Raw genomic sequence first — 27,221 nt, forward strand, 5'->3', positions numbered from 1 at the left:
TGCACTGGCACAAAGAAAGCCGTTAACACCAGCACTGACCAGCCAGGGCCTGGAAGCCTACGGAACAGACAGACCTACAAGGGTGCCAGGGAAGGAGCAGGTAACTGAGCGCAGGCGCTGCCAGCCTGCATACAGTGCCAGCTCACCGGGTGGGGGCCCCCGTGCTTGCCTGATCTTTGGATGGGGCTGAAGATCTCCTGACCCCTGGGGCAAGGAGCACCCTTCCCATCCGCCTCTGCCCATTGTTCACACCACCCGAGAGTATTCCTGTGGTCCTCAGAGACAACAGTATCTCTTAATTCTGATGCCAAGCCTGGTGCTTATAAAATGCTCTATTTCTCAAGTACCAGCTCTGGTAACCTCACTATCCTATAAACCAGAATAGCCACTGGGCATGTCCCCCAGGAGGCCTCACGCTAGGCAATGTTAAGACATCAGTGAGTAGGGAGGGCAGCTTTGCCGAGCACAAAAACAGAACACTGCAGCCCCCTTCTCCACTGAAGAGAAGTCCGTAGAGCTCAGCTCCCCAGTGACATCAGAACTACTAGGATGCCTGGCTCTTGCCAAGGTCCACGGGCAGCAGTTACTGATTCCATTTCTCTATCTGTACCAGAAGAGAACTAGAAACTTCCACTCAACACACACTACATGCCAGCCATTTCACTTAATCTACCTGAAGAGGCAGTTGGAGACACTGAGGCACCGAGCAATGAAGGCACAGCTCTTTCTGGCTCCAAAGCCCAAGCAGCTATCACGATGAATGAGAAAGAATATGAAATAGGGAAATGGCTCATAAAGAATTAATTTAAAATTTAAAAATACAAATGTATTGAATGTTTCTTTCTGTTTGTTTGTCTGGGGGGGGGAGCATACTTGAGATTGAACACAGGGGTGCTCTACCACTGATCACTATTCTCAGCCTTTCAAAAAAAATCTCTTTATTTGGAGACAGGTTCTTGCTAAGTTGCTGTGGCTGGCCTAGAACTTGTGATCCTCCTACCTCAGCCTGCTGAGTTGCTGGGGTCAATGGAACGTGTCAACACACCAGCTTCTCCTTTTCGGTTTAAGGAACACTATCAGTAGTATTTCCTCACATAGGAATGATTCCCAGCGGATATAATGAGAAGAGAATTTTAGTTCAAGCTCAACAGAGAACAGCAGACTTACAACTACAACGTATTTTTCAAGCTATTGTAGAAACTGGAGGTTTCGATAGAGCTGATTCCTCTCCCAACAGTCAAGAGGCCCTTTCCGGGACTCCGAGGAACCATTCTCAAGGAAAGCCTTCTCTCCCTCTTCACAAAGGCTTGCAGGAGGTGCTGGGAGGGCCCCTCACAGCCTCTAGCCCGATTAGTTAATTGCAGGACTGGCAAGATCCCTCCAGCCCCTTCAGGAGCTCTCAGGTGCCCTGCCCGGCTCCATCACCCAGATCCACTGGGCAGAACGAGCACCTTCTCCCCTTAAGCCAGGCCCGGGCCGTGTCCTACCTGGATTCCAGTGACAATGCAGCCTTCTCGTGCAAGAAAGGGGCAAGCAGACCCAAGAGCTCCCCTGCTTCCTGGCTCTGGTCTCCGGGGCAGCCAGGCTTGTGGGCTCCTTCGTAGTCTAAAATATTGGAATCCGTGTGTCTTAAATATCCATTTTTGTTGCCTAATTTGGCATAGTCCTCAGTGATCTGCAAATATAAGTATTTAGTCAAACAATGGAATGTGGAAAAGGAGGCACATGGATGAGAAAACGTGGAGACGAGAGCACAGGCGTGAACGCAAGTGAGCACAGGGAAGGGGAACGGGACAGGGGAGAAGAGGAGGAGACGCAGACACGCAGGGAGCCGTTTACATCCCTTCTCCTCGGCTCAGTTTCCTCATCTACAAACTGAGGGCTGTCATGCTACCTCCCAAAGTGGTCTGGAGAATGAAATGAGACGACCCTGTCAGGTTAAAAGTCCTCTCACTACAGGTGCACATTGCACAAGTGTCCTCCTGCCCCATGGCCCCCTCCTTAGAAGGAGGTTCCACAGAACCTGTGTCCTCAACAACACTGTGGATGTTTATTATTAGTCTTCTTGAGATGTTATGCCCCTTATTATATGCCAGAAATCCGGCTTACTCTTTACAGACTCTCACTAATGAACACAGTACTGAAGTGTCTCATTAGGAAGGTGGAGAGTTCCTAATTCCCCTGGAGATGTCATTTACAGAACCACCTTCGTGGTCAGGGAGGGTCCCAGCAGAGTGGCACCAAGGAGGCGTCCAGCTGGAGCCTGTTCCAGGCATGTCTCAGGTGCTACAATTAGCATTCCTCCTCCCCTCGTCAAAGCTGTAAATTTCTTCTATGGTCTATAAATAACTCCTCTTGACTTCATTACTGTTAGTGAAATACACACTAGCCATCACCCCCATCTCTCACACTGGAAAAATGATTAAGGTTTTTTAAGTGGAAGACAAGACCCACACAAATGAGCTGTTATTTATAGGTCTTATTTGCTACCATTTTAGTTATTAAATCTATCAAATAAGCAAAATCCAAAGAAGGAAAAGTCTAGAATGCAATAATAAAAATAGCAGTTATTGTCATTTATTACATGCCTATTTAAGTGTCATAACAATCCTAAAAGGAAGTGTTACTATCCTCATTGCTGAGGAAACTCAGCCAAGCAAAGGCCAGCCAAGGTCACAGAGACAATGGAACCACAGCCAGACTCAAAATAAGGGCTGACCCAAAATCCTTTTTTTTTTTTTTTTTTTTTTTTTTGGTGGTGCTGGTGCTGGGGATTGAATCCATGGCCTTGTGCAGATGAGGCAAGCACTCTACTAACTGAGCTGTATCCCCAGTCCCCCAAAGCTCCCATATTTTAATTGCTTTGCTCTCCAAAACTATCTGTAGTTCATTTTCTCCCATTCATGACTCCATAAACTTGAACACTGACCAAAAGGCCAAACCTGCAGCCTGCTATTGCTCACCACATCTCAGCTTCCAAGAACCTTTCAACCTTGAAGACTGTCTACTCCAAATGTTGGGGAGCAATGTGGCTAGAAGAGTATTCTTTGTGGATGGGGGTCAAATTCTCCTAATGCCCAAATCATACCATTCTGGGTTCCAAGAGACTGCAGAGGGCCATTCCACTCCACTGGTGACCCTTACACTGCAATCAAATGATCCAAGAGTTTGTCCTAATCTAGACATGACTCTGTCACTTAGTTACTCTGTGTCCTTCATAAAGCACCTCCCCTCACAGGTCAGTGTCCAGTGCGTAAAATGAATGGGCTGGGCTGGCTCTCCAAACTTCTCTCCAGGCCCACCCCGCAAGCCCTGCCATTCCAAAACTCTCATTTTTATTTGCAACTATATAACAGCCCGGGTGCTTCCCAAAGGACTCTATCACCCAGGTTGTAACTTCAAATAGAAGAGAGCTGCTCCCCACTGGCACAGTAGGCGCTCTACAGGGGAGGGATGAACAGAAAACCCACTGGACTCCCTCCAGACCGAAGCCTGGCTTGTGCACAAGAGTGGGGCAGGTGGCAGAAGGAGTTAACTGCCATGTTCCTACCTCATTACTCTGCTCCAAATGCTGGTCATTCTGGAAATTATTCTCGTCATCCTCTCCAATTTTGATCGTGTCCTCATCCTCCTTGCTAGCTAGAAGCTACATGGCATGAAGCATGGGATGGTTTTAAAATGCAACCCAAAAAAAGTGTGCAGCATGAATGTGCACAAATAGCCCGGTGACGTCTGTTTTTTAAAATGCAGAGCAAAAAACAAACAAAAAAAAGGCAGAAACAAATGCCAAAGCCATGAAATAAAAATTAGCCAAAGTTAGAGGTGCTGGTTCTGTCAATCACATGCAGCTGCCTAGAATCAGCATAATTTAAGGACAAATTCCCCAAGAAATCACTGTCGGCTTTCTCTGCCCTCGCACGGTCTGTCTGCACTGCTGTAAATTGAATATGCTGTCTGTTGTGCTGCTGCCATTTCTGCCTTTGCTAAATCCACTTTTGGATTATATAAAAGTAACAAGATTTTGGAAAATGGCTATTGATGGAATTGAACATATCAAATAGCAAAAAAGCAATAAGTGCTGTAGCAATTTATGCATCATGTCTCCTATTTAGCACAGGGCATAAAGCTGTTGTTAGACTGTCACACATCTGAGATGGACAGTCCCAGCAATACTGTCAGTCTGCTGACAAAAAGTCCTCATCACTAATGAGGAGAGTACCAAGCTTGCCTGATGATAACTTTATGCTTGTGGAAATGAAGGACAGATATTTATAAAGACCGCATAAACCTCAAATGCTTTAAAGAAGTACAAAACCCAAAGCTTCTGCGTTAGCATCTTCTGGAAAGGACAGGACAAAGTTCTCCAGAAAGTCAGACCTCAGCTCTCCAGGAGAGCAAAAATCCCAGCTATGGAACAGTAGGATTAACCAGATCAAAGTAAAAGAAGAGGAAGCCACTCCAGGAAGGAGCCCAGTCAATCAAAGCTGCTTCAAACCCTCCTCTCATGGATGAAGTAGCTGGCTCTGCACTGAAGGTGTTAAAACTAGAGAGGACTGGGTCACTTGTGGCACACTATACATGAGCTACTTACGGTTCTATCTCCACAATTTTATTTTATGCATTCTACACTCAGCCCATTACACCCATAACTCTCCCAGTCCAACTTCAATTCTTTCAACCTTCCCTTTTTGAGGAAAAACCTTGTTTTGGAAGAAGAAAAACAAAACAAAACAAACTGACTTTAGAAAGTCACTTTATAGAAACCTTTCAGGTTCAAAATACATCCAACATACTCACATCCAAGTACACAATCATCTGTTTATCCTGTGAAGCATTATACAGAGCCCAGGTTCTTGTTAAGGCATAAAAGTTCACAGATACAGGGAGTGAGGAACACTCTCTCTACTGGCTTCTTTCCTTGTTATAAAAACATTCTAAGTGATACAGACCAACTAGGACTATCAAACTTGTTGGCAAGAGCATAAAAATGTTAACCCACTTCGGGAAAAGTACTGGCAATTCCTTATAAAACTATAACCCAGGAATTCTACTTCCAGGTTTAATCAATGGGAGGGGGGGAGCATGTCTACCCAAAGACTTGTACGTGAATGTTCACACTACCTTTACCCAATGTCTATTCAAAGCAGAATAAATACACCAATGTGTCATGTATTCATATGATGGAATTCCATTAGCCACAAAAAAGAACCGGTGACTCATGTAAGAACACAGATCAAACTCCAAAACATGCTGACCAGAAGAAAAGCGGACATAAAAGATGTGTGCTTCTATTTATATAAAGGTCTAGTATAGACAAAATGAATCCACAGCAAGATAAAATTAAGCCGGGACAAAATAAGAGCAGCAGCTGGGGTTGGGTGGAGGTGGGACTGACAAGAAGGGATCTTCATGGGGTTTGGGTCACAGGTACACACATTTATAAAACAGAGCAAATGCAGTCTGTATATCACTGTTTGCAAATAAGACCTTAAAAGAAAAATAAACTATAAACATGAAGCTAAAACTAGAGTTTATATATATGCATGCTGAAGTATTTAGACTGATGTTTGTAATTTCAAAAAAAAAAACTTTTCAAAAAGAAAATGGAGTGATAATGGACAAGTGGGAAACGTTAACGGCATTCATGTAGCAAATCAGGTGCTCCATGATCTCTCACTCATACAGAATCTTAAAAAGTTGATTTCATAGAAATTGAGAGTAGAAAGTGATTAGCAGAGTCTTGGAGAGCAGAGGGGAGGAGGAAAAGAGGAGATTTGCGGGTAGGTACTGAGGTACAATTCTACAGGAGCAAGAGGCTGACTGGACATAGCAGTAAAGAACATCATAAAACTAGAAGCAAGGATCATGAAAGTTTTCATTATGAAGAAATATTAAATGTTTGAGGAAATAGATACGTATAACTTGACTTAAATATTATGTTACGTATACACGTACCAAAACATCACGTTAGTAACATCTATAATTTTTATTTTTATGTGTCAATTAAAATACATTTGATTTTAAAAAGAGATAAGATGGATGATGGTGGATGAGTGGGAAACGATAATATAATAGGAGAGGGAACCTCAGGTGTTCACTATAATATTCTTTTCATTTTGCTGTATCTGAGTTTTTTAAAATAAAATGTTGGGAAGTAGGAAGTAGCCTCTTATCTTTTTTTTTTTTTTTTTTGGTACGAGAGATTGAACCCAGGGGCACTCAACCACTGAGCCACATCCCAGCCCTTTTCTATGTTTTATTTAGAGACAGGGTCTCACTGAGTTGCTTAGGGCCTCACTAAGTTGCTACAGCTATTTTGAAGAGGCAATCCTCCTGCCTCAGCCTCCCAAGCCGCTGGGATTACTGGTGTGGACCACCACTCCTGGCTAGCCTCTCTCATCTTTTTAAAACAATAAAATAAAAACAACAACAAAAGTCCTCTCTGTCGTTCTCCAAGCTTCTAGAAAGTGTTCTTCTTACCTCCTGAATGTGGCTTTTCTGCCTTCAGAAATTGCCCATGAAAGTTCCTCAAAGACCTTCTGGATTAGGAGGTAAAATCCACACGGGGTGAGGGACAAAGGAGGAGATGGCCCTCCCTGCCGCCTATGGCCAGGAGAAGAGTTCCCCTAAATCTAGCTGAGCAAAGGAACTTAACACTCACCATTCCAAGGTGAGACAGCAACAGCTCTGAAGCCCTTCTGCATTTCAGAACCACAACCCACCATTACTTGAGGCGCTGAGATAAACGCTAACTTTCACTTCTCTTCACCTCTGCTTGACTTGATCGAAATTAAAAATAAACACTCATTTTTCAGCAATGATCAGAAAACTAAACGTTGGGGACAAAGATAAATGGCCCAAATGCCACATGTGACTTAGTAGTTTTCGAAGACACAGAAGATGTCAGAAAGAACCATGTCACTGCAGCGGGGCTCTGCCTCCAGCCCAGCCACCAGCTGGAGAAGGGGCCGCCACACCTCCCAGGGCTCCCTGGACAGTCTCCATACACTGAAGCTGGCTGTCCCTCTCATGCTGACAAAGGGCGCAGGTCATGTGACTCCCTGGAAGCCCGCTGTTGCCTCACTCCTTAAGTAACACCATCGGGAACTCTGCTCTCCTGGTCCTGCCCCTTGTGCTCTTCCTTCCTGGTGGCTTTGCAGCTGCCCCTCCTCGGCCTGCTGCTCCCTGCAGGCACCAGCCACATGCTCCCCTGGTTCAGCCTTCACCCCAGCACAGCTCTGGCCACACTGCTCCAACTGCCCCGCTGCTCCTCACTGTCATGCTAGGCGGAACAGGGTCGTGTTTGCATTCACTGTTTCAACATCAATGCCTGGTGCTCAAAAAAACACCATTGCAAGGACAAAAGAATGAATAAAGACCCGAGCGAGACGGAACCAGAACCAAGCGGTTTTCAGAATTATGTCTGCTCTTGCTACTCAGTGTGCTCCTTAGCAACAGCGAGTCACCATCCAGAAACTTGTCAGAAATGCAGACTCCCAGGCCCCATGCCAGGCTTACAGGACCAGAATCTGCATCTTAACAAGATCCCCAGGAAATTCACATGACTGCTAAACTTAAAGACAACTCCAAACAGAGCCAGAGATGGCTACTAATTCCTACTCTGCCACTAACTTACTAAAACAATAAAATAAAAATAGCTGTGTTTTGAGTGTCTACTATGTGCCAGGCAGTGCCAAGGGCTTTATAAAGCATTTAAAACTCATAATAACTAACACAGGTGAATTGTTAGAAAGTTCCTTCTTTTAATAAAATTAAATCCACTTCAACCAACCAAAATGTACCCCATTATTGGTAAGGGAATATTTAACAACCATCTTCTACTTCTGAGCACTATCTCTGCTCTCTAAAGTCACAGGAGGTCTATTTTCTGTTCAACATGACAATCCCACAAATACCTGAGCTCAATTAAATTCTGCTCCTTTATCCATGTTTTCTCTCCATGCTAAAAAACAAAAACAAAACAAAAAAACTTTAGTACTCTAACCACACCTAAGAATGACAGTATAGCCACACAAGTAAGTAACGGGAGTGACCAGCTTTTCTGATCACTTGTGATGTTCTGGTACCTGTGCCTTACACCATCCTGCCACCTAGAGATGGCCGTCCCAGGTGCTGCATGCTTCATGGTGTTGGACGCTCACCACCCTGGCTGAACCTGCTGAAACTGCTCCTGTACAGCAACTGTCCACCAAATTCTCCTGATGCTACATCAATTAAGGATCAGTATATAAGAAAAGGGGGGCCAGCTCAGTAGAGAGTGAACACATGAACATGAACAGGCCCCTCTTGGTCTCTGTCTGGTGGCTTCTGCGTGAACCTACGCATGCAGGGAAGGCGTGCCCCTCCCAGCTGGTGTCAAGAGAGGAACCCAACCAACTGTCAGGCATCCAGCCACTTTTACCCTTCTTCAAATTAACAATTGCTGGAAGATGGTATATGAAAATAATTTGAATGCTCACTGTATAGCTATAGCTGTCCTTTGACCCTGAAATTACATATCTGGGAATATAGTCCAAGGAAAAAACTCCTAAACACAGAAGATGATTTGTGTACAAAGACAATCAATATGTAATTTAAAACAGTGAATCACTCGAAACAATCTACATGTCCAACGAGAGTGAAGCAGTTACATTTCAATGCATTCATAAGATGGGAGAAGAGCTATGACTTGATGGTAACTGGAAGAAACAAGATACAAAACTATATTAGAGTCTAAGTGCGTGCGTGTACACAAATATGGAAGGAACAATTCCAAAATGGTAATTAATTAGGCCTCTCAGAGTGTCAGGATTAGGGGTCATTTCTTTTCTCTATTTTCTGAAGTTTAAAGACACAAAATATATTTGCTTGTTCCCACCTCTCCTTTTTTGATTTACAGGCTCCTAAGGAGCAGGATCGTGCTCAGCCCCCACCCCACAAGTACTGCTGCTCAGAAAACACTGTGGAACTTGTATGCATGTCTGTCTTGCTCCTCGCTGAAGGAGTCCCACACAGCCTCCAGAAGAACAGCAGGCTCCCCTTGCTGTCCCCCTCCCCGCCTCCCTCTGCTCCCTCAGCTCCAGATTATAATAGGCACACCATCTTCCCCATGCCCATCTCCTATCCCCTGAATGGGGCAGATGGGAGCTGTGCTATAAAGGACAGGGCTATTCACTGGGAACATCAAATTGAAGTGCAACCTGACAAATGACTCAAATCTGAATCGGCTGGTATTAAGATCTTAGAGTGGGCAGAGGAAAAAGCCTCTGTTCTCCAAAGGACATAATGGGACATTTAACAGATTTTTTTCAAAGGACAAATGAACAAACAAAACTCGCCATTTACGACTCAAATGGAGTCGGTGAAGAAAGAACTGCTTATTAAGCATGCTGCCTTGGAGGAAGTGAACGAGGAGACTTGTTTTCCCTAAATGGATTGCAGTTACTCTTGGTTTTCAAAATTATCTGAGCCCTGGAGGCCAAGATCAATAATATTCCCTGTCTCAAAGAAAGCAGATAGCCAGAGCGTAGCATAAATACCTGTGAGCAGCTCCCACTTTGAAGGTGGAAGGAGACAACTTAAGGCTGACAAATATTTCCCAAAAAATGACGTTGACTATGAATGTGGGACCTGCACTTTCCTGATGCTCCAGGCTGAGTTCCAGACAACCCCAACCGAGAAGATTGTGGTTTTGCTCATGAGGGACCCAAGTACAAAAAGGTCCTTCTGTACCTGATGGCAACAGTCCCAGTCTTCTGTGCATGGAGCAACCCTCCTGGGGAGAGCGGGAAAAGCCAGGGACTGGGGGAAGAAAATCACATCCTCCTCCCTGCCAACACGACTTCAGGGTCCTCCCACTATACAGCGCAGGTTAGGAGCAGAGAAAACCAGAGACAACACAGTACAAAGATCAGCACTGAGACCCAGAAGTCATCCAGGTGAATTTTCAGGGCAAGTTATAATTGCACATGTATTTGAATGTGAATGGATTCACTAAGGCTGTATCTACACTACCCAAATTATCTGGGTGATTTGGAAACTCTCTAGATCCCTCTGAGACCACAACACTCATCCAGCTGTGCCATCTGCAGCACAGATCCCAGAGCGGGACAATTGTCGAAAGCATCCCAATAGCGATCCATGGAGACAGGAACTGAACTGTAGGACACCTGTGGACACACCTGCTGACCTAACAAGGTCCTCAACACCCACCCACAGAAAAAAGAAAGTTTCAGTTACAGACCTCCCCAGAACAGAGGCAGTCTTGAGAAATGTTTGGGGTTAGTAAATTTCTGCAATTAGCACATGACAATGAGAATGCTGCTTCTTACCTCTCTTTGTTCTGTTGACTCAAGTCTGCCATTTCCCTGGAAACCCTCATAGGAGAGATCAAAAAAGGTTTTCTTCAGGCGCTGGTTGTCTGTGTAGAGTTCCTTCACCAGCTGTATAAGTTCGCTGACCTGAGAGATAAGAGCAGGGAGGTGGAGCCACCGCTTTAAGGCAAAGTGAACCTCAGCAAGCTGCCTGATCTAAGCTTCAGTTTCCTCATCTGTCGGATGGGTTACTATGAGAACTCACCATGACCACAGTCAGGGTACACTAACATGTCCCTGACACTGGCTCAGTCAATGACAGCCAACGCTATCTCTGCCTTGCATTGGAGGCCTCTGGAGGAAAAACACCCCAGAGGTGAAGTTTCTACAACTGTGCCAGGGCCTTATTTTACAGCACAGACCTTCCTTTCACCTAGCAGTGTCAGTAACGACAGCCGTCCATTACAAAGAATGTTTATGGCTGCTAATATACTTCTGCAAGTTAGTCAATCAGTCCCTCAAAGATCCTGAGGCAGAGGACAAGATGGCGTGTGAATCCCCACCTTACAGCTAGGAACCAGAGATGCAAAGACACTAACTTCCCAGGGTCCCAGCATCGGAGTATCTAGGGAACCGCAGTGCCAGCCCAGGTAGGAAGGAACAACTGTCCCCAGAGGGAACCAGGACAGAAGGAAGACCCCCTCAGGTTCCCGGTCCAGGGCTCCTCCCGCAGTACAGGTCAGCTGCAGGGGCAACTGAGCAGCCACCACCTTCGTTCCCCGCCAGCTTCAATTCCCTGTGACTTTTCAAACTCTTCTTAATGGAGTGGTCACTAGGCCTTCAAATAAAGTGGAAAACCCCACCCTCACTACACATGGTGGGTATATTTGATGTATTTTGAACATGAATAAATTTTGGATCCAATCCTCAGGAGGATATGGTGGGAAGAGCACAACATTCTACCTGGCTCAGGCGACTACATGCTGCCCTGGCCACAGCACCGCAGGCCGGGCAGCAGCTACCACCATCTCCACTTTCCTCATCTTCAAAAAAACAGTTGAGGGCTGGGGCTGGGATTCAGTGGTAGAGCGTTCGCCTCACATGCATGAGGCACTGGGTTCGATCCTCAGCATCACATAAAAATAAATAAAATACAGATATTGTGTCCTTCTACAACTAAAAAAAAAAATTTAAAAAAAAAATTAAAAAAAAAAAAGAGCTGACTCGAGACTCCTTGCCCCACTCCTCCAGAAATACCCAAATTCTTTGTTGTTGTTGCTTTATGGACACAATACCTTTCTTTTATTTAGTTTGCCTTTTAATGTGTGCTGAGGATCAAACCCAGGGCCTCACAAATGCTAGGTAAGTGCTCTACCACTGAGCTACAACCCCAGCCCCCAAAATACACAACGTCTTATGGTTCTCCTTGCTATTACTTACATCGCTGCCTTCCATGTTCTGCTTTCTCTCCATTGAAAAAACCCGCCACCTGGATACACTCCTATTTATCTTTCAAAACCCACTTGGAATGTCACTTCTGTTGGAAAGCTTCCCTCGATCAGGCAAGCAGCAATGAACTCTCCTCTGCTGTCTCTGCGCCTCGAGCAGCTGCCTCACACAGCAACCTCTGCACTCCGTCCTGCAATTATTTGTTCCCATTTCTGTCCTCTCGGCCAGAATGTGAATTATTACATGAAAGAAAATGAATCTCTGTCCCATGTATGTGATAATTTCACAATGTATCACAGTCTCCTCTGTGTTCACATGGCTTATTCTTAACCAGGATTCTTAGAACCCTGAAACCACTCTCATCATACCACCTATCGACAAACTGAAAATCCTTTCCCGCTTAAAAAAAAAGATGTATTGATCAAACTGGAACCATATTCATTCAAAAACCATCTATTAGCTCCTACTATTGTGTCCAGGCCCTGGGACATTAGAAATAAATAAGACATGATCACTAGGGTTGAGATGCTCGTAGCCTAGGGACAAATAATTACAGCCCCTCATGAATGGGAGGACATCAATTTGAACTGGGTACACCTTCGCCCGAGGGGAAGGAAGTTCACTCTGTGCGGAGGGGCTAAGAGCTGTCCCTGGATGACAGGAGTAAAGGGACTTTCAGAATCACACCTCTGTGATCAGGAACCCAGAGACAACAAATTGAAAAAAGGAAAGAAAGAAAGTGATTAAGTCAATACCTTTTTCTTAAGTTCTTCTTGAGAAAAATGCTCCACTTGAAACTGACTGTTTTCTTCAAGGCAAATACTTAGATAAGACGTTTGATCACTATAAAATGAAAATGGTTCTTCTGTCCAAAAACAAAGGGGGGGGGGGGAACGAAGAACATCAGAACAGCTCTTCCGGGACCAATCCCAGCTCCATCCACCTAAAGCACTCTGTGGCGGGCGGGCGAGGGCACAGAAGCACGTGGGAGTTTACAACACCATCTCTGGAACAAAAGTAACCTTCTCTTGCTCCACAGGCTGCCATCTCAGTGCATGGTTTCATCTGGGGCTGTAGGCTTTAGTTGGCCAATTCTGAATTATAATCTGCATATCAAGTGCTGTGTCTGGAGACCATTCTGAATGGCACAAGCAAATGGTGATTTCAGTTTAAATGAGCTTGATTCTGTTTAGGTGAGAATATGGGAAAATGAGATGTGACCCCAAGGGTAGAACTCAAGGGAAATAAAAGTGCCTGATGTATTTTTACTGGCCCCAGAGCCCTCATGGAAGCGAGTACACCAAGTGCAGAAGCGGCCCGCTGGAGCCAAGACAACAGCGCCTCGGTCACCTGGGTTAGAATGTGTCACTGGCTTCCTCTGCAGCAAAGGACACATTCTAACAGAGGGGGCAGAAGCAGAGGAGAGGGAAGACATTTGCTGAGAAAGCCACAAGTACAAACAGTAGCTCATTTGAAAATACACATGGCTAAGTGCTGGAGCACCATGACAGTGGCAATGACAGGAAGAGCCAGACCTCAGGACACCCTGGCTCACATCCAGGCAAATCCACCCAACCCACCCCCAGCTCAGCTTCCTCACTTGTGCCTAATGGGGTGACTGTGAGAATCGGGTGAGAAGGGCGGAGCCTAGTAAAAGCCTGTGCCCTGTACACAGCAGGAGTCCAAGAAATGTCAACCCACCACGGCCATAACCAGTTCCTACCATGTGTGCCAGGCACTGAGCTAGAGCTACAGAAAGCAATAAGCACCACCCAGACTTCAGGGCTTCAGTCTGGCACAGGACAAGGCCAGATACACATGATGAGAACTCAGCAGGGCCACACGAGCCCTCTTCCTGTAGCCCTCCCTGAATGAAGCCGCCCTGCAATGCTAAGCATGTTTCGTGTCTGCCATTCCGGACCCTCTGCAGGGGTTCCACGGGAAACTGAGCCAGTCAATGATGGGGTAGGCAGGGAGAGAGGGAGGGGTTTGCAAGCCCCCAAAGTTACCTAGAATTGGGAGTATCAAATGATGCAGAAAATAGCAGAAGCAGTAGGGACACCACCCTGCAATGGATCTTCTGTAGTGTTAATACAGTTTACTGGGCTCTTCTGCTAGGAAGGCCAAAGCTAGACAGAGAAGACTGGGCAAGCCAACATCAACACCAACACCCACAAATGACCTCCAGAGGAAATCCTGTGGCTGCTCCACCTCCTCATGAAGATCTAGGGCTCTCTTAAATTCACACAAGGCTCTCCAGATGGACAAAACAACGGGAAGTACAAAGAAGAGAGTGTGTACCTTCCCGCCTCCGAATTTCGCTGATCTGCTCCGCCAGGCTCTTTTGCAAATTCCGATACGTAAGCACATCCCGTTCCAGTTGCTTCCGCAGGGCAAAAATGTTGTTCAACTCTGCCTGCACGGTGTCCATACTTGACATAACAAGACATCAGAAATTTTAAAATAGTCCTAGTAGTGCTTTAACAAGCAAAGACCAGCAAGCCCTTCTGTGATTTTTATGCTACTTGTGTTTTCTCTGGTTATAAAAGTTAAGTATATGTTTACAGAAATAAATGTTCACAGAAAATTTAAAATATAAAAGTATAAAGAGAACAAAAATTATCATGATCCCCACTACCAATTATAACACTGCAGACCATATTTCCCCTCAATCTTTTTTCTATGAAAATTTCAACATTAATATAATAAATGCTGAATTGTGCATTCCTTGCTTAAATATTTCCCCACGTTTGTGGAAATTATTTGCAACATCATTTTTAATGACTGTATAAATTATGTCAGGTGAATGTCCCTCCATTTAGTCTATTAGAGAACACTTGGATCATTTCCAAGTTTTGCTATAGATGTAACCAGGTGAAAATAACCTGCTTTTCTAGCATGTTCCTGTGTTTGGAATAACCCCTTGAGAAGGCTGGATGGAGGGAAGACTCTCCAGGTCTGAGTGTCTCTTACACCCAGGCTTCAGAGAGAAAGGAATTCTTTTGTGTTCCCATCAAAGAGGTCATCCTGGGGGGAAAGGGGAGGAGCAGGAGAGAAGAAAAAACAGAGGGAGTTGACAGTAAGAGAAAATGACCAATCCAGGGGCCAACAGAATCACTCAACGCTGCACAGGGCGCATGGATTTTTATTCTGGAAGAGGGAGGGTCAGGTTTCACACACAGATCAGCATAACGCACTGCTGAGCTGTGTAGACAATATGTGTGAATGAGAAGCTCAGAACCTGGGGGAAGCCACACAGACGCACACCTCGCAGAGTGTGCACTCATCTTGGAGAGCCCTGGCTCACAGAACTTCCCCTGAAGACAGAAACAGTCTGTATCTGCAGGGTCTAATACAGTAGCCACTAGAATGCACCTATTGAACATCTGAAATGTGGCTTAATGCACCAAGGAAGTGAATGTTTGTAATTTCATTACATTTAAAGTAAGTTTAAATTTAAATGACCTAACCGCTCTTGGGTATTCCAGTGGACAGTGCAGATCCACACACCAGGCCTTGGACTTCAACAGATGAGAACTGGCACAGGTCTGAATACTCAAACCCAGCTGACAACTGCACAGCCTAAACCTAGGTGTGGCCTGGCCCCCGGGCTGCTTTCTTAAGAAGGATTCCAAGCAGTGCTACCAGCAGGTCAAAGCACACAAGCACTTTTAAGGTTCTTAAACACCTTAACAAATCTGAAAGCCTCCTTTATAAAAATCACTGAGAAATATCATTTCCCATCCAGCGTCCATCCTACAGTTCCCTAAGAGGGTCCATCGGCACCTTGAAACTAAGCTTCAAAACTGATGACTATCAGACTGCTCTAGGGAGAGGGCCATAAGCTTCCATCTGATTCTCCCCAGTGTTCTGAATCCGTGTGCCACACTCACACCCCACTAGTCCTTCAGAGTGTTCTCCAGCCCCATCCCTCAAACTGCACACAAATCAAGACATACTGGAAGGAAAGTAAACCATTCCATCCAATCTTCTGCGCTTGCTGCTTTGAAGACGGTTCACTGCAAGGCACCCTTCACGAATGGCCAAGGGCCCGACTGGCGGTCCCAATGATCAATTTGTACAGCTGATGGGAGCCCTTCCAGGGCAGCACAGCACTCACTTGGATGTGGCTGTGCTGCTGAAGCATTTGACCAGAGGAAAAGGGGAGACTGTTTTAGCAAAGCTCCTGCCATCGGGGCCAGGGAAAGCTAACTGCCACGGTTCCCTTCCACCTCTGACAGGGTGAAAAGCACACAGCTGCCGCCCTGGAGCCTGTCATTTTCCAGCTCCAGAAGTTTCTCAAGGTGAGAAGTAAAAAGTGTTTTGCTCAGAAAGAAACAAAAGCCTGTGCAACCTTCCTCCTAGATTGGGGCAGGGGGCCAGGGTAGGGGTGGCGGGCAGGAGGAATCAGAGACCCCAGCTCAAAACAGCAGGCCACCACTAACCTTAACCTTGCCTCCGTGGCCATGTCAGTCAAACATCTCATCTATAAAACGGGGATGATACCTTTCCTTTGAACTGTTTTGAGGACTAAATGATAGTCCTATTACATGAGAAAGAGCTTGGCACGGTGCCTAATACATTCTAGATATTCGGCAAACACCATTTCCTTCCTCCTGCATACCCCAACAATTCCCACAAAAAAGATGATATTTATGAGCCCAAACTTCTGATTCTCATGAGTTACAAGAGGGATTCTCATCTGGAAATGATTTTTCTCCCCCTGGGAGACATTTTGCAATACCTGGTGGCATGTTTGGTACCACAAGAGGATGAGGGAGTGAGTGTGCTCCTGGCACGGGGACAGAGCCGGAGATACTGCTGAACACCCTAAAATGCACAGGGCGCCCCTCATGACAAAAAAGCCATCCAGCCCCAAGTCCCAGTACTGCTGAGGTTGAGAGCCTTGGTTACAGGAAGTGTCACTGAACTAGCCCTCAAGATGCAGGGGTGGCAGCGAGGCCTGGGCTACAAAGCCAAGGGGGTCAGGCTCGATCACCCTTCACCACAGGCCTTCAGGAGCACTTCTGTCACATGAGCTAAAGCGCCCACATCTGAGCACTGAAAAATAGAAAGCAAAGGTGAAAGAACCAACGAGCCTCCTCCTCCCTGTCTGTGTAAACCCCAAGTTCACCCTGGTCTGCAGCCACCACCCCACCGCCAGTTCCCAGAGAGAGAGCAGTGCTGGAGTTAGACGTGGGGGCTCCTCCTGGATATACCCAGGGCTGAGGATCCCAAAATGCCCTGGATGCTAAGCTGACGCACATGGGGGTACTGAGGCACGTGGAAGCTTCCCATGTGTTTATTCTCAACAAGTGTTGACGTTTACTGAACACCTACTATGTGTCAGGCAGCATGAGGAATTTACACACTATCATCCCTTATATCCAAACTACCTTGTAAGGTAGGTAGGCAGAAGGAGGACAGGAAGAGTGGGGTAGGTGGGTGGGTGGGAAGTAGAAGGCAAGCAGGCACATGGCAGGTAAGCAGATGGGTGAGCTGCTATGCAGGTAGGTAAGCAGGCCCCACCCCCACTCCACAACACTCTCCCAAGAGCCCAGAGCAGCTGAGTGGCAGGGCTAGTTGTGGAGCAGGTCTGGCTACCCCTAAACAAAGTCTGAAGATGTGCAGAAACCTTTTGAGCATGGGTTATCCACTGCCCTGCCCCACTGCAGTCCCATCCACGTTTTTATTCATTAGGAAAGAGCCTGTGAAACTCGGAGCCATTCCTGTGGAGAGGGCTTGAGAGCAAGCACATCTCCCCACAGCACCTCTCCCACCCAGAGAAGCTGTGCAATTCAAGTGAAACTTGTGCAGTTTCCCCACATGATTGAACCCCTCCTCTGGTGAAAGAGACCAGCTGCTGAGGTTTCCTGAAAAAGCCCACTTTCAGAGATGCCTACGCCCCAAATTTCATCAGTATGTGTTTGGTTTTTTCAAACTCATTTCAGATCTTATCTGGAAATTATCTAGTAACTTGGACGATCCGTGCTAGGGACAGACATTCCTGCAGAGAGCATTTCCCAGGCTCTGGGAGCTGCAGATGGCAGAGGAACCCCTGGTCCTAAGGAAGCTCCCAGACCAGGAGAGCAGGTGGAGCAGCAGAGATGCCCACGCATCAGGCAGGCAGTCAAGAGAGAAGATGCAGAGGGGCAGCAGAACTGGGGGTCAGCCAGACACCCGACGAGGCTGACACTCAAGCTACTCCTGAAGGAGGAGTGGGAGACACAGCAGGAAGGTGGGGCCAGGAGCACAGAGGACAGAGGACAGCAGAGGCAGGAAGAGACGGCCCAGCAACATGGCGAAAGCAAAGGGCATCATGAGAGAGAAAGAGAGGCAACGGTTCTTAGCTTCTCCTTATGGGAAACCTTGGACATATACAAAAAGACAAAGTAATGGGATGAGCTTCTCCTCATCTGCCCACACCGTGTCCCAACAAGCAGAGAGCCAGGGCTGACCGTGTTCCGCCCACTGACATCCCCACCTACTTCATCTGCTTCTGTACTGTTCTGAAACAAGTCCCAGATGTCACATGCGTTCAACTGAACCACTCCCATGGGGAGAGAGCTGGGTTTTAATGCAAGAAATCCCTGAGGCCAGTCCTGCAAACAGAGGCCCAGAGCAAGCTAATTGCCTGGGGACACGGAACCAGAGGGCAGGGGAGCCGGGACTATACCAAGACCCCTGGCCCACAACTGGCTCTCTTCCCCACACCTCACTGGCACCAAATCATTTCAGCCATCCTGCAGACACAAGTCATTCTAAGACACAGAGACATGTTAGTGTCCGGAGTTCTCACAACACCTGTGTGACTTTGGACAAGCCACGTAACCTCTCTTAGCGTCAGTGGATTCATGTAAAATAGGGAGAACATTTTCACTTACCTCACAGTATAGCTGTGAAGATCATGTAAGATAATACACAGGGAAGTGCTCTCTAAATATGTGATAAAGCATTTAGAAATATGAGTAAACACTATATTTTTAATCTAATTTAGTTGCCAAAGATCAGACAATTCTTGATAGAAAACAGGTATAACAGGTATTGTAAGGAGACAATCACTACCTGACTACTGTGTACACTTCTTAAGCACATGTTGGGACGGCTTCTCTGGCTCAGGGCCCATCAGCTTTTCCAAAAACTGTGTGCACGTTCACCCACACTCACAGGCGTGTGATGTCCAAATAGAAGGCCTTACCTGTCTGAGTCCTGCAGAGACCTCACCAGCTGGGCATAGATGTCCTGCTCCTGCTGTAAGACCTGTATCAGCTTTTCATAGTCTGACTGTTCCTTTTCCTGGAAATGATGGTGGACATCTGACTTTAGGGGAAGGATCTTAAGAAGACAGCCTTATAGTATACAAACATATGTGACCAGCTGTGTGTGTGTGTGTGTGTGTTTTATTTATTTATTTTTGAACCACACAAAGGTGAAGCCCTGGGCCAGGCCCTGGCTCAGGCCACAGTCACACAGCACCACCTGCAGGAGGAGCGGGGAATGCCTGCCTCTCGCTGCCTGCTACAGCACACTTCTGTAGTGTACCCCAAAAGCCCAGTGTGTGAGAGGTTTGGTCCCACGGTGGTGCTACTTAGAGGTGGTGGAACCTTTGAGAGTGGTGCCTGGTCTGGGGTCCTCAGGTTATTGTGGGTGTGCCCGTGAGGGGAACTGTGGCACCCCTAACCACTTCTTTCTCTCTTTGGCTTCCTGGCCAGGAGGTGAGCAGTTTGTTCCTCCATACACTCCCTGCCGCGGCCCACCAACATACCTACCCCAGTGAGGCCCAATGCAATGCCTCCACTCTGTCTTTGACTAGAACTTCTAGACCTCTGAGCCTTTTATCTTTACAAGTTAGTCACTTCAGGTGCTTTATTACAGTGACGTGAATCTGACTAATATACTTACCTAGAAGCTCAAAGCTGTGCTTCAAACACCCAGAAGCTGTTATGAAAGACTCCTCAGCCACCTGATTCACCCTTGATCAACCCGTGACTCCTCTGGGCTGCTGGCCATTGTTTCCAAAACACTACAAGAATGCCTTGCTGCACCTGCTCTTGCTTCAAAGAAGAGAAACTCACAAACCCAAGCCTAAAGAATACCAAGTACAGAGGTCAACTGAGTAGCACTGGGAGTAGACCTTTAAACATATCACTCTAATTTGTCAATGATACTTCAATAAAACTTACAAAAAGAAGTTTCAAGAAAAGAACTGCTTAAATAGTATTGCAATGCTGTCAAAAGAAAACAGTGGCCCATTTGAAAAGGTCCCCACAGCTAGTCGCAGTGGCACCCACCTGTAATCCCAGTGATTCGGGAGGCTGAGGCAGGAGGATGGCAAGTTCAAGGGTAGGCTCGGCAACTTAGCTAGACCCTGCCTCAAAATAAAAAATAAAAAGGACTGGGGGATGTAGCTCACTGATAGAGCACACCTGGTTCAAATTCCCAGTATCAAAAAAACAAAAGAGGAGAGGCTCCCACCAGCCAATCAAACCTGGGACAATGTGAACATCAAGATAAAGGATGACAGTAATGGATTAGAACCCACTGAATAAAATATGAATTCATAAATCCACACTAACAGGAATGAATACAGGAGAAGACTGTTCATTACAATAAAATGATAATATGTGTAGAAAGAACAATGGATTAGAAAAATTACCATTGGCCGCCATGGTGGTAATAAATAATTCAACTAAGAAACAAAAAAGAATCTAAAACCAGTAGGAGATCAGGATATTTACACAGATGCAAAACATCTATTTAATAAAAGAAAAAAAAGAGCAACCACCAGTCAAGACGACTGGCAGACAGCACCTTCCCAAACTTGCAAAGTCAGCCTGGCTAGCAAAGGAACAAACGGAAATTGCGTACCATGGGACAGGACGTCATGAGAAGAGCACAACATGGCCACTGTTACACTCCTGCCAAAGACGCACGGCCAGAACCCCTGTCACCCCAGTCACCACAGAGACATCAGGCACACCCAAACTGAAGGGCATCTTATGACAGGCCCGACCTGACACTTCCAGGGTATCAAGGTCAGAGAGCCGAGGAAAGGCTGAGGAACCAGAGGACAGACAGAGAATCGAGGCTGAGATGCAAGGCGTGACACTGACACAGAAGCGCACACACCTTCCTGCTGCAAAGGGTGCAACTGAGACAGTGTGTTAAATACAGTGGAGTCTGATGACTGGAAGAGAGAGGATGGGTCTGCACTGACTTCCTGGCTGAGGTGGGCGGGCTGAATATAGGAAATGCACACTGAAGTGTCCACAGGCAACAGGACTCCATTGGGCAACTTTCTCTCAGATAACTCAGAAAAAAATATAATCCTTTAATCATGTGGCTTTTCTATCAATGTGAAAACATTTCTTTATAGGAGTTGCACACCTCTAAAGTCACCTGTTTAGAGGTCGAGGCAGGAGGATCACAAGTTTGAGGCCAGCATGGACAACACACCAAGACCGCACTACCATGGGGGAAAAAAATGTTGAAATAAAAAAGTTAATGGGTACAACATCCACAGCACTGGGGACAAGCTGGGTGCCCTCCAAGTGCTGACGAGAGATCTTGGTCAACAGAGAAACAGGCTGCCCACAGCATCTGTAGCTCACATTGACCTAGGTTTCCTCCTGAATTCAAGAGACACTACCCAGGACAGCAGATCACACCTCACTAAAATTCAAGGGTTGCAAGAATGTGATCGGAAAAAAAAAAAAAAATCTATCTTCATTTCTATTAACCTCAGCTGAAATTCAATTATGAGCTAAGAAACACTGTTATTGCTCCAAACAATGACAGTACTGGTGTCATTCCTACAACTTTATCATTTAAAAAAAATACAGTTAATACACTTGTTTTGTACGTATCACTGATACCTCAAAATATTCATTCTTGGGACCAGGGGTGTGGCTCGGTGGGGGAGTGCCTGCTTAGCATGTGCGAGGCCTTGGATTCCATTCCCAGCACTGAAAAAAATTATCATCACCACTTCAAACTACAGCAGTCACTGTACTCACCACTAGACCATGTTATTTAACACAAGAATAAAAGTACCACTTCCATAGGATAATTTTTGATATTTTGAAAACTGGACTTAAGAATATTTGGTTCCCTTCATAACTCTCTGCATATAATTTGTGCATATAGTGTTTTCATGGAGGGGGTCCTCGGCTTTAGTTAGGCCACCAAAGGGATGCAGAGGAGCAAAGAGAAGAGAGCCTGGGCCCAGGAGAACCCCACTGTGCTTCCAGCCCAACAAGACAAGGCCAAGGCAGGTCCTGCCATTGACAGTCTGCAAGGTAAGCCACCAGGCTGGTCCTGACAAGTCAGTCACCGGCCCGACAGAAATGCCAGGCCCTTCTGTAAACTATGCCATAAACCAGTTCCAGGGGCTCCTTAATGCCTTCTGAACACAAGAGCATCATGTGGGACTCTCAGCAATGAAAGAAAACTAACAGGATGCCCAGCCCAAGGTCAGGGTCCTGATTCAGGGCTTACTCCAGGGCCTGTGCTCTTTGGCCCACCCATCACTGCCCCGCCCTTACTTAGACCACGTGAAGGACAGTCAAGGAAAAAGAAAAGATAGTGACAAAATAAGAAAACCTACTGCTTCTGGAGCACCTAACAAGAGGGGAAGTGATGGTTATTAAGTGTGTGAACTTGAACAAGTTTCTCAACCTCTCTGTGCTTCAATATCCAAATGAAGGAATAATTCTTTAAAGCACATGGGGTTGTTAAGAAGATCAAATGAATTAAATCTATAAGAACCTCACAGAATGATACCAGGCGTGCGGTCAACACTTCATAAATGCCATCTGTAACTAGTCCCCAGGCCCCAAGTGTTGTGCTCCATACTTGAAAGATCTTATCTCTCATCACAATGCTGAAAGGACTACATTCATTTCCCATTTTTTGGATGATGGAACTGCTTCTCAGGGAACAGAGTTAACTTGCTCCAGTCCAGTCAGCTAATATAGGTCCAGCTGGAGTTTGTGCACATATATAACTTCAAAGACAACCAAGAAGGGCTAGGAAAAAAAGATCATGAAATGTGGATTTCTGGTGGATGGAGTGTCCAGTGAAAAAATCCAAGCCCTGGACTTTATCTCTTAACTCGATATCTGAAACCTGGGCTCTAAGCCACAGAGGGGGACCAGCCACTGCCCCAGCAGGGCCCAAGTGCCCTGCTCAGCTCCCTCCCTCCCTTCTTCCTAGAGGCCACTCCCAACCCTCACCAGGGTTCACAGGCCACCACTCTCCTCAGCTCCTGCCCTCATCCCCCTCCCTGCCTTTAAGGAGAAACAGTGCATCAATTGCCACTGCACACTGACACACTCAGGGCCTCTCGGGGATCTCACTAGGAAACTCTCCAACTGCAAGGGCACGCAGCAGGCTCACCTGCAACCCAGAGCTGGTGTGCCATCACCTGCTCGCTGTCAGGATGACTTGCCAGCAGCACTGTCCCATGCCAGGCACAGTGTCTGGTACAAATCAAATGCTATCACAAATACTTGCTGAGCTGATGATTAAAAAGGTAAGAGAGAAACACAGGGACTGATGTGAATCTTAAGAGCAGAGGTTCCTGTGGGTATTTTGCATAATGGAAGTCAGGGTGAGTCAATGTCTTCCTAGAAGCAAATTGCTCACCCATGTTAAATAAATGAACTCTTCAGAGCCATTTGGGTCCCATTTCATCAATCACCTATTCCCCACATAGAATCATACCTCATTAGAATGAAGTCATTGGGCTCCCTCTGCAGAGCTGACGACCCAGCAGAGTGCCCCAGCTCAGAGGCAGGGCCAGGCCACTCAGGGGAGCTGCCCCACCCCACCAGGCCCTTTGCACAGAGAAGGCTTGTCGCCATCTCACAGCTACTGTGTCTGACCCTGCTGCACTTCCTCGGCAGCCCTTGGAGTGATGGCACACTCCCCTGCCTTGCCTAAGAATGTCCCTAAAAACTGGGAAGAGAGTCCTAGGAAGACACCACTGCATTGTGACAGGTCCTGGGCCCTGGAGGACTAGGAAATTCCAAGAATTCCAAGACACCAGACATCTGGAGTCACAGGGTCAAAGTCAAAAGCAGAGCTCCAGAGCCCATGACTTCTGCCCTCAAGGTCCAAGGGACTGTGCCTGTTCTTACCCTCCCCAGCTGTAGCTGCTCAGCCCCTGCCTGGAGTCTGGGAGAGCCTCTAGTCTTGTCCAGCTGGGATCCCCTTACACTGATGTTTTTCTCAAACTACTCAATGTGGGCTTCCACAGCTTATAACCCCAAACCTTTACCTCCTCTCTTACACTACTTCTAATACTCTCAGAGGAAGGAACAAAATTCCCCACTTCCCAGATTACACAGGTGCATCTCAGAAAGACTAAGCAACCTGCCCGAAGTCACGGAGCTAGTAAGTAGCAGCACTGGCATTCTGACACCAAAGTGGGCACTTTGTACTGCCACCATTTTCTTAACGACTTGAAGGAAATACATGTCATGTGCAGACCATACTCTGAGGAGGCAGCAGACATGCAAAGAAAGCCTAATAGATCACTTCTTGATAATCAGGGCAATTTAGGGGCCTCGTAGATAGATGGTTTCTGGTAGTTAGGTCACAGCCCTGCAACAAAGACATTTATTTTAATACTTCAGAAAATTCACCACCGATGTCCCAACCACGTTAATAACCAAGCTATAAATCTCTGGTGGTAGCAAGTCAAATATGGTCAGTGTGTTTTATTCTCTCTCCTTCAATTCCCTGATCATCTAGCATTAATTCTCGGGATCACACAACGATTAGAAGGAAAACAGACTACCCAGAGTCTATGGAGACATCATCATAGCTTCAGGCTTTTGGTAGAAATGGGCAAAGGATAATTCCTAGGTCAACACAAAACAACCAAGGGCGAGGCAGGAAAAAATCCACATTTTCTACAAAGAAAGGACTACAATCTGAAAAGCATACTTCTCTAGGAAAGAAAAAAAAATATAAAGCTGCAAGAGCTGGATTTCTTAAATTGACACCTACAGATTTACAATTCTTAAGTGATAATTTATAATTCTTTATCTACATTTTACATTTTGCAATTAGTCTTGAAGAACAGAATTAAAATCTTTACTAAAATTCTTAGGTATTTTGCACAGTAATTTAAATGTCACTTGGATCTGATATTACTGAGGTATAGATATCATCCAGCACAAAATAAAAACAAAATGTATAGATGACAAAATAAGTGACATTAAGTTGGAAAATACTCATTCAGTAAGTTTATAAACATTTTGTTCAACACTTCTTACATGACTAAAATGAGATTCAAATTAGCAAAGTTTAACAATTAAATGAATTCATTTTAGTAAAGATATGTCCCTCCGAAAAACTAGATTGTCTGCGACTTTGTTTCAAAATAGACCACCTTATTACAGGTGAATGTGCATTTTAACAGCCCAGCTAATTTTGGTCAAGATCCAATAACTAAATGCAAGTTAAAATCACAAAATACTAGCGCTCCAACACTCAGTAATGAGACTTGCCCAAGGTTACTACCTATGCGGAATGACAGAGCCCAGAGAGAAATCCAGGTCCCCAGATTCCCAGCCCAGCCCAAGACTCCACTACCCCATGCTGACACTCTCAAGGACAGCAGCAAAGGGACAAACACACAGTGAGAAAGCATCCTAAACGTTCAGCCAATGACACACCAACACCAGGTCTGACACAGCTGGCACATAGTGCCCCAGCTGGTACTGGCTGCTAAAATACTGAAATGCTTGCTACATTCGTTGGAAAATGAGCCCAGGCCCATCCACTCTATCCACCCCACTGCCCTGGGACCTGCCCTTGATCCAGGAACCTGGGGGTGTGGGGGTGCCTGGCAAAAGGCAGGCCTCAATCTCCCCACTCCAGACCAACTGCCTGCATCTGGTCTGATGGCTGATGTTCCAGTTGTTAATTATTTTGAGAATCACCCTTCACAAAACCACAAGTCACAATCAGAGTCATTCATCAGAGAACTCATTTGCATAAGAGTCTTCTGTCTTCTGCACACATGAACTTAATTAGAGGTAGGTTTTAAAAAAAAAAAAATTGGATACAGCCAACTCCTTAGCTTTCCCATGTCTGGCTGCCTCGCTGCATGATTCACTCACTCAACTACCATTTTCAGAGTCAGGCACTGGGCTGTACTGGGATTCAAGGATGAGTGCCAATTGACACCCGCAAAGTACCTGGCCCTGGTGCTGCACTGGGGTTCAAGTGAAGGGAAGCAGAAAGGTGGGATCTACATGAGGAGCACGTGCCACAATGCAAGGGCCTGGACAGGGCTGTGGGCCAGAGAGAGGAGGCTCCCCTCTCAGCAGGGCCCACAGGGAGGGAGATAGAAGGGCAACACTTGCAGGATCCCTCAGGAGTTAGCAGGTGAACAGGGATGGAAAAGCCCCCCAGGTAGAGAGGCACACAGAGGGTATCTGCAGGAATCTGTAACAAATGCTGCTACTGGAGATGGAAAAAAATGAGACCTGAAATAATCTGGGGCTAAATAAGAGTGGTCCACCTGCTGGGGCCTCTTCACATGCATTTCAACAGAAGACTCCCCCAGACGTCTGGGACCACACAGTTCTTGAGGTGACCCCAATAGAGCAAATGCAAGGCTCCTCTCTTAACAAGCTGCCAATTCTCGGTCTTGTGTGCAGGGCAAATACAAACGCTCAGCTAGAGAATGCTAATCTGAGGGTGGCTAGACAGAGAACCCCCTGTCCTGCCTGTCATAAGCTCAATAACCAGCAAGAAGACATCTGAGGATCGCTAGATCCGAGGAGTTATCAAATACGTTTCAGAAGAGAATATGAATACATTCGCATGTGAACATCCAATTTCAGTCAAGCTTACCTGAGAGAAGATGAGCTTGCTGCCTGGTGACTGTTGAGAAGAGCACTTTTCTGTTATTAAGCCTTCGCTCCTGAACTCAAGATCCTCGGCAGTCATTAAATACCGGTTCTGCTGTACTGCTTCCAAATCTTTTTCATTGAATTTCTAAGGAAATGAAACAAATCATAAGAAAGTTTTCATCAAGAAAAAATATTAAGAGATTGTCCTAAACCCTGTAGGGGAAGATTTTTTATTTTGTCATGATACTCACATGTCCCCTAAATAATTTCCATCATTTCAAAATATTAGACAATTATAAAACCGTAATGCAACTCCATTTCCACGTTATTACAACTTGGAGAAAAGCAGACTGGCGGCAAGGCAGAGCTGAGGATGGCACCAGGGGCTAGGAACCTTCAGGCTTGCCACCACAGTGAGTGTCCTTTAGCAGGTGTAGAAGAAAACGTCCAGGCTCTGTCCCAAGAGAAACAGTCCCAGTCCTGGGCCTGCCCCGCTCGGGTGTGATCCCGGGTCTGCTTCCTATCCTGCCAGCCTACTGGGTGAACAGAGGACTTGTATATTAAAATCCAGCCAAGTCTATCTTGAAAC

General features: G+C 46.1%; 1 protein-coding gene across 4 annotated transcripts in view; it reads right to left on the reverse strand.

Moving 5' to 3' along the window:
* Cdk5rap2 (CDK5 regulatory subunit associated protein 2) overlaps window positions 1-27,221 on the reverse strand; it is a 181,016-nt gene that overhangs the window by 64,345 nt on the left and 89,450 nt on the right. For 3 of the 4 annotated variants that reach the window (XM_077797085.1, XM_077797084.1, XM_026408635.2), the window contains 6 exons: window positions 26,634-26,777; window positions 18,961-19,058; window positions 14,064-14,194; window positions 12,518-12,627; window positions 10,332-10,460; window positions 1,488-1,675 (listed from right to left, as the gene is read on the reverse strand). In XM_077797085.1, the coding sequence (XP_077653211.1) occupies window positions 1,488-1,675; window positions 10,332-10,460; window positions 12,518-12,627; window positions 14,064-14,194; window positions 18,961-19,058; window positions 26,634-26,777 (800 nt within the window). Of the gene's footprint in view, window positions 1-1,487; window positions 1,676-3,550; window positions 3,647-10,331; window positions 10,461-12,517; window positions 12,628-14,063; window positions 14,195-18,960; window positions 19,059-26,633; window positions 26,778-27,221 lie in introns of all 4 variants that reach the window. The other variant, XM_026408634.2, reaches the window with a different exon arrangement.

Source organism: Urocitellus parryii, chromosome 4 (assembly GCF_045843805.1).
Source record: "Urocitellus parryii isolate mUroPar1 chromosome 4, mUroPar1.hap1, whole genome shotgun sequence".
In the NCBI taxonomy this organism is placed as follows: Eukaryota; Metazoa; Chordata; class Mammalia; order Rodentia; family Sciuridae; genus Urocitellus; species Urocitellus parryii.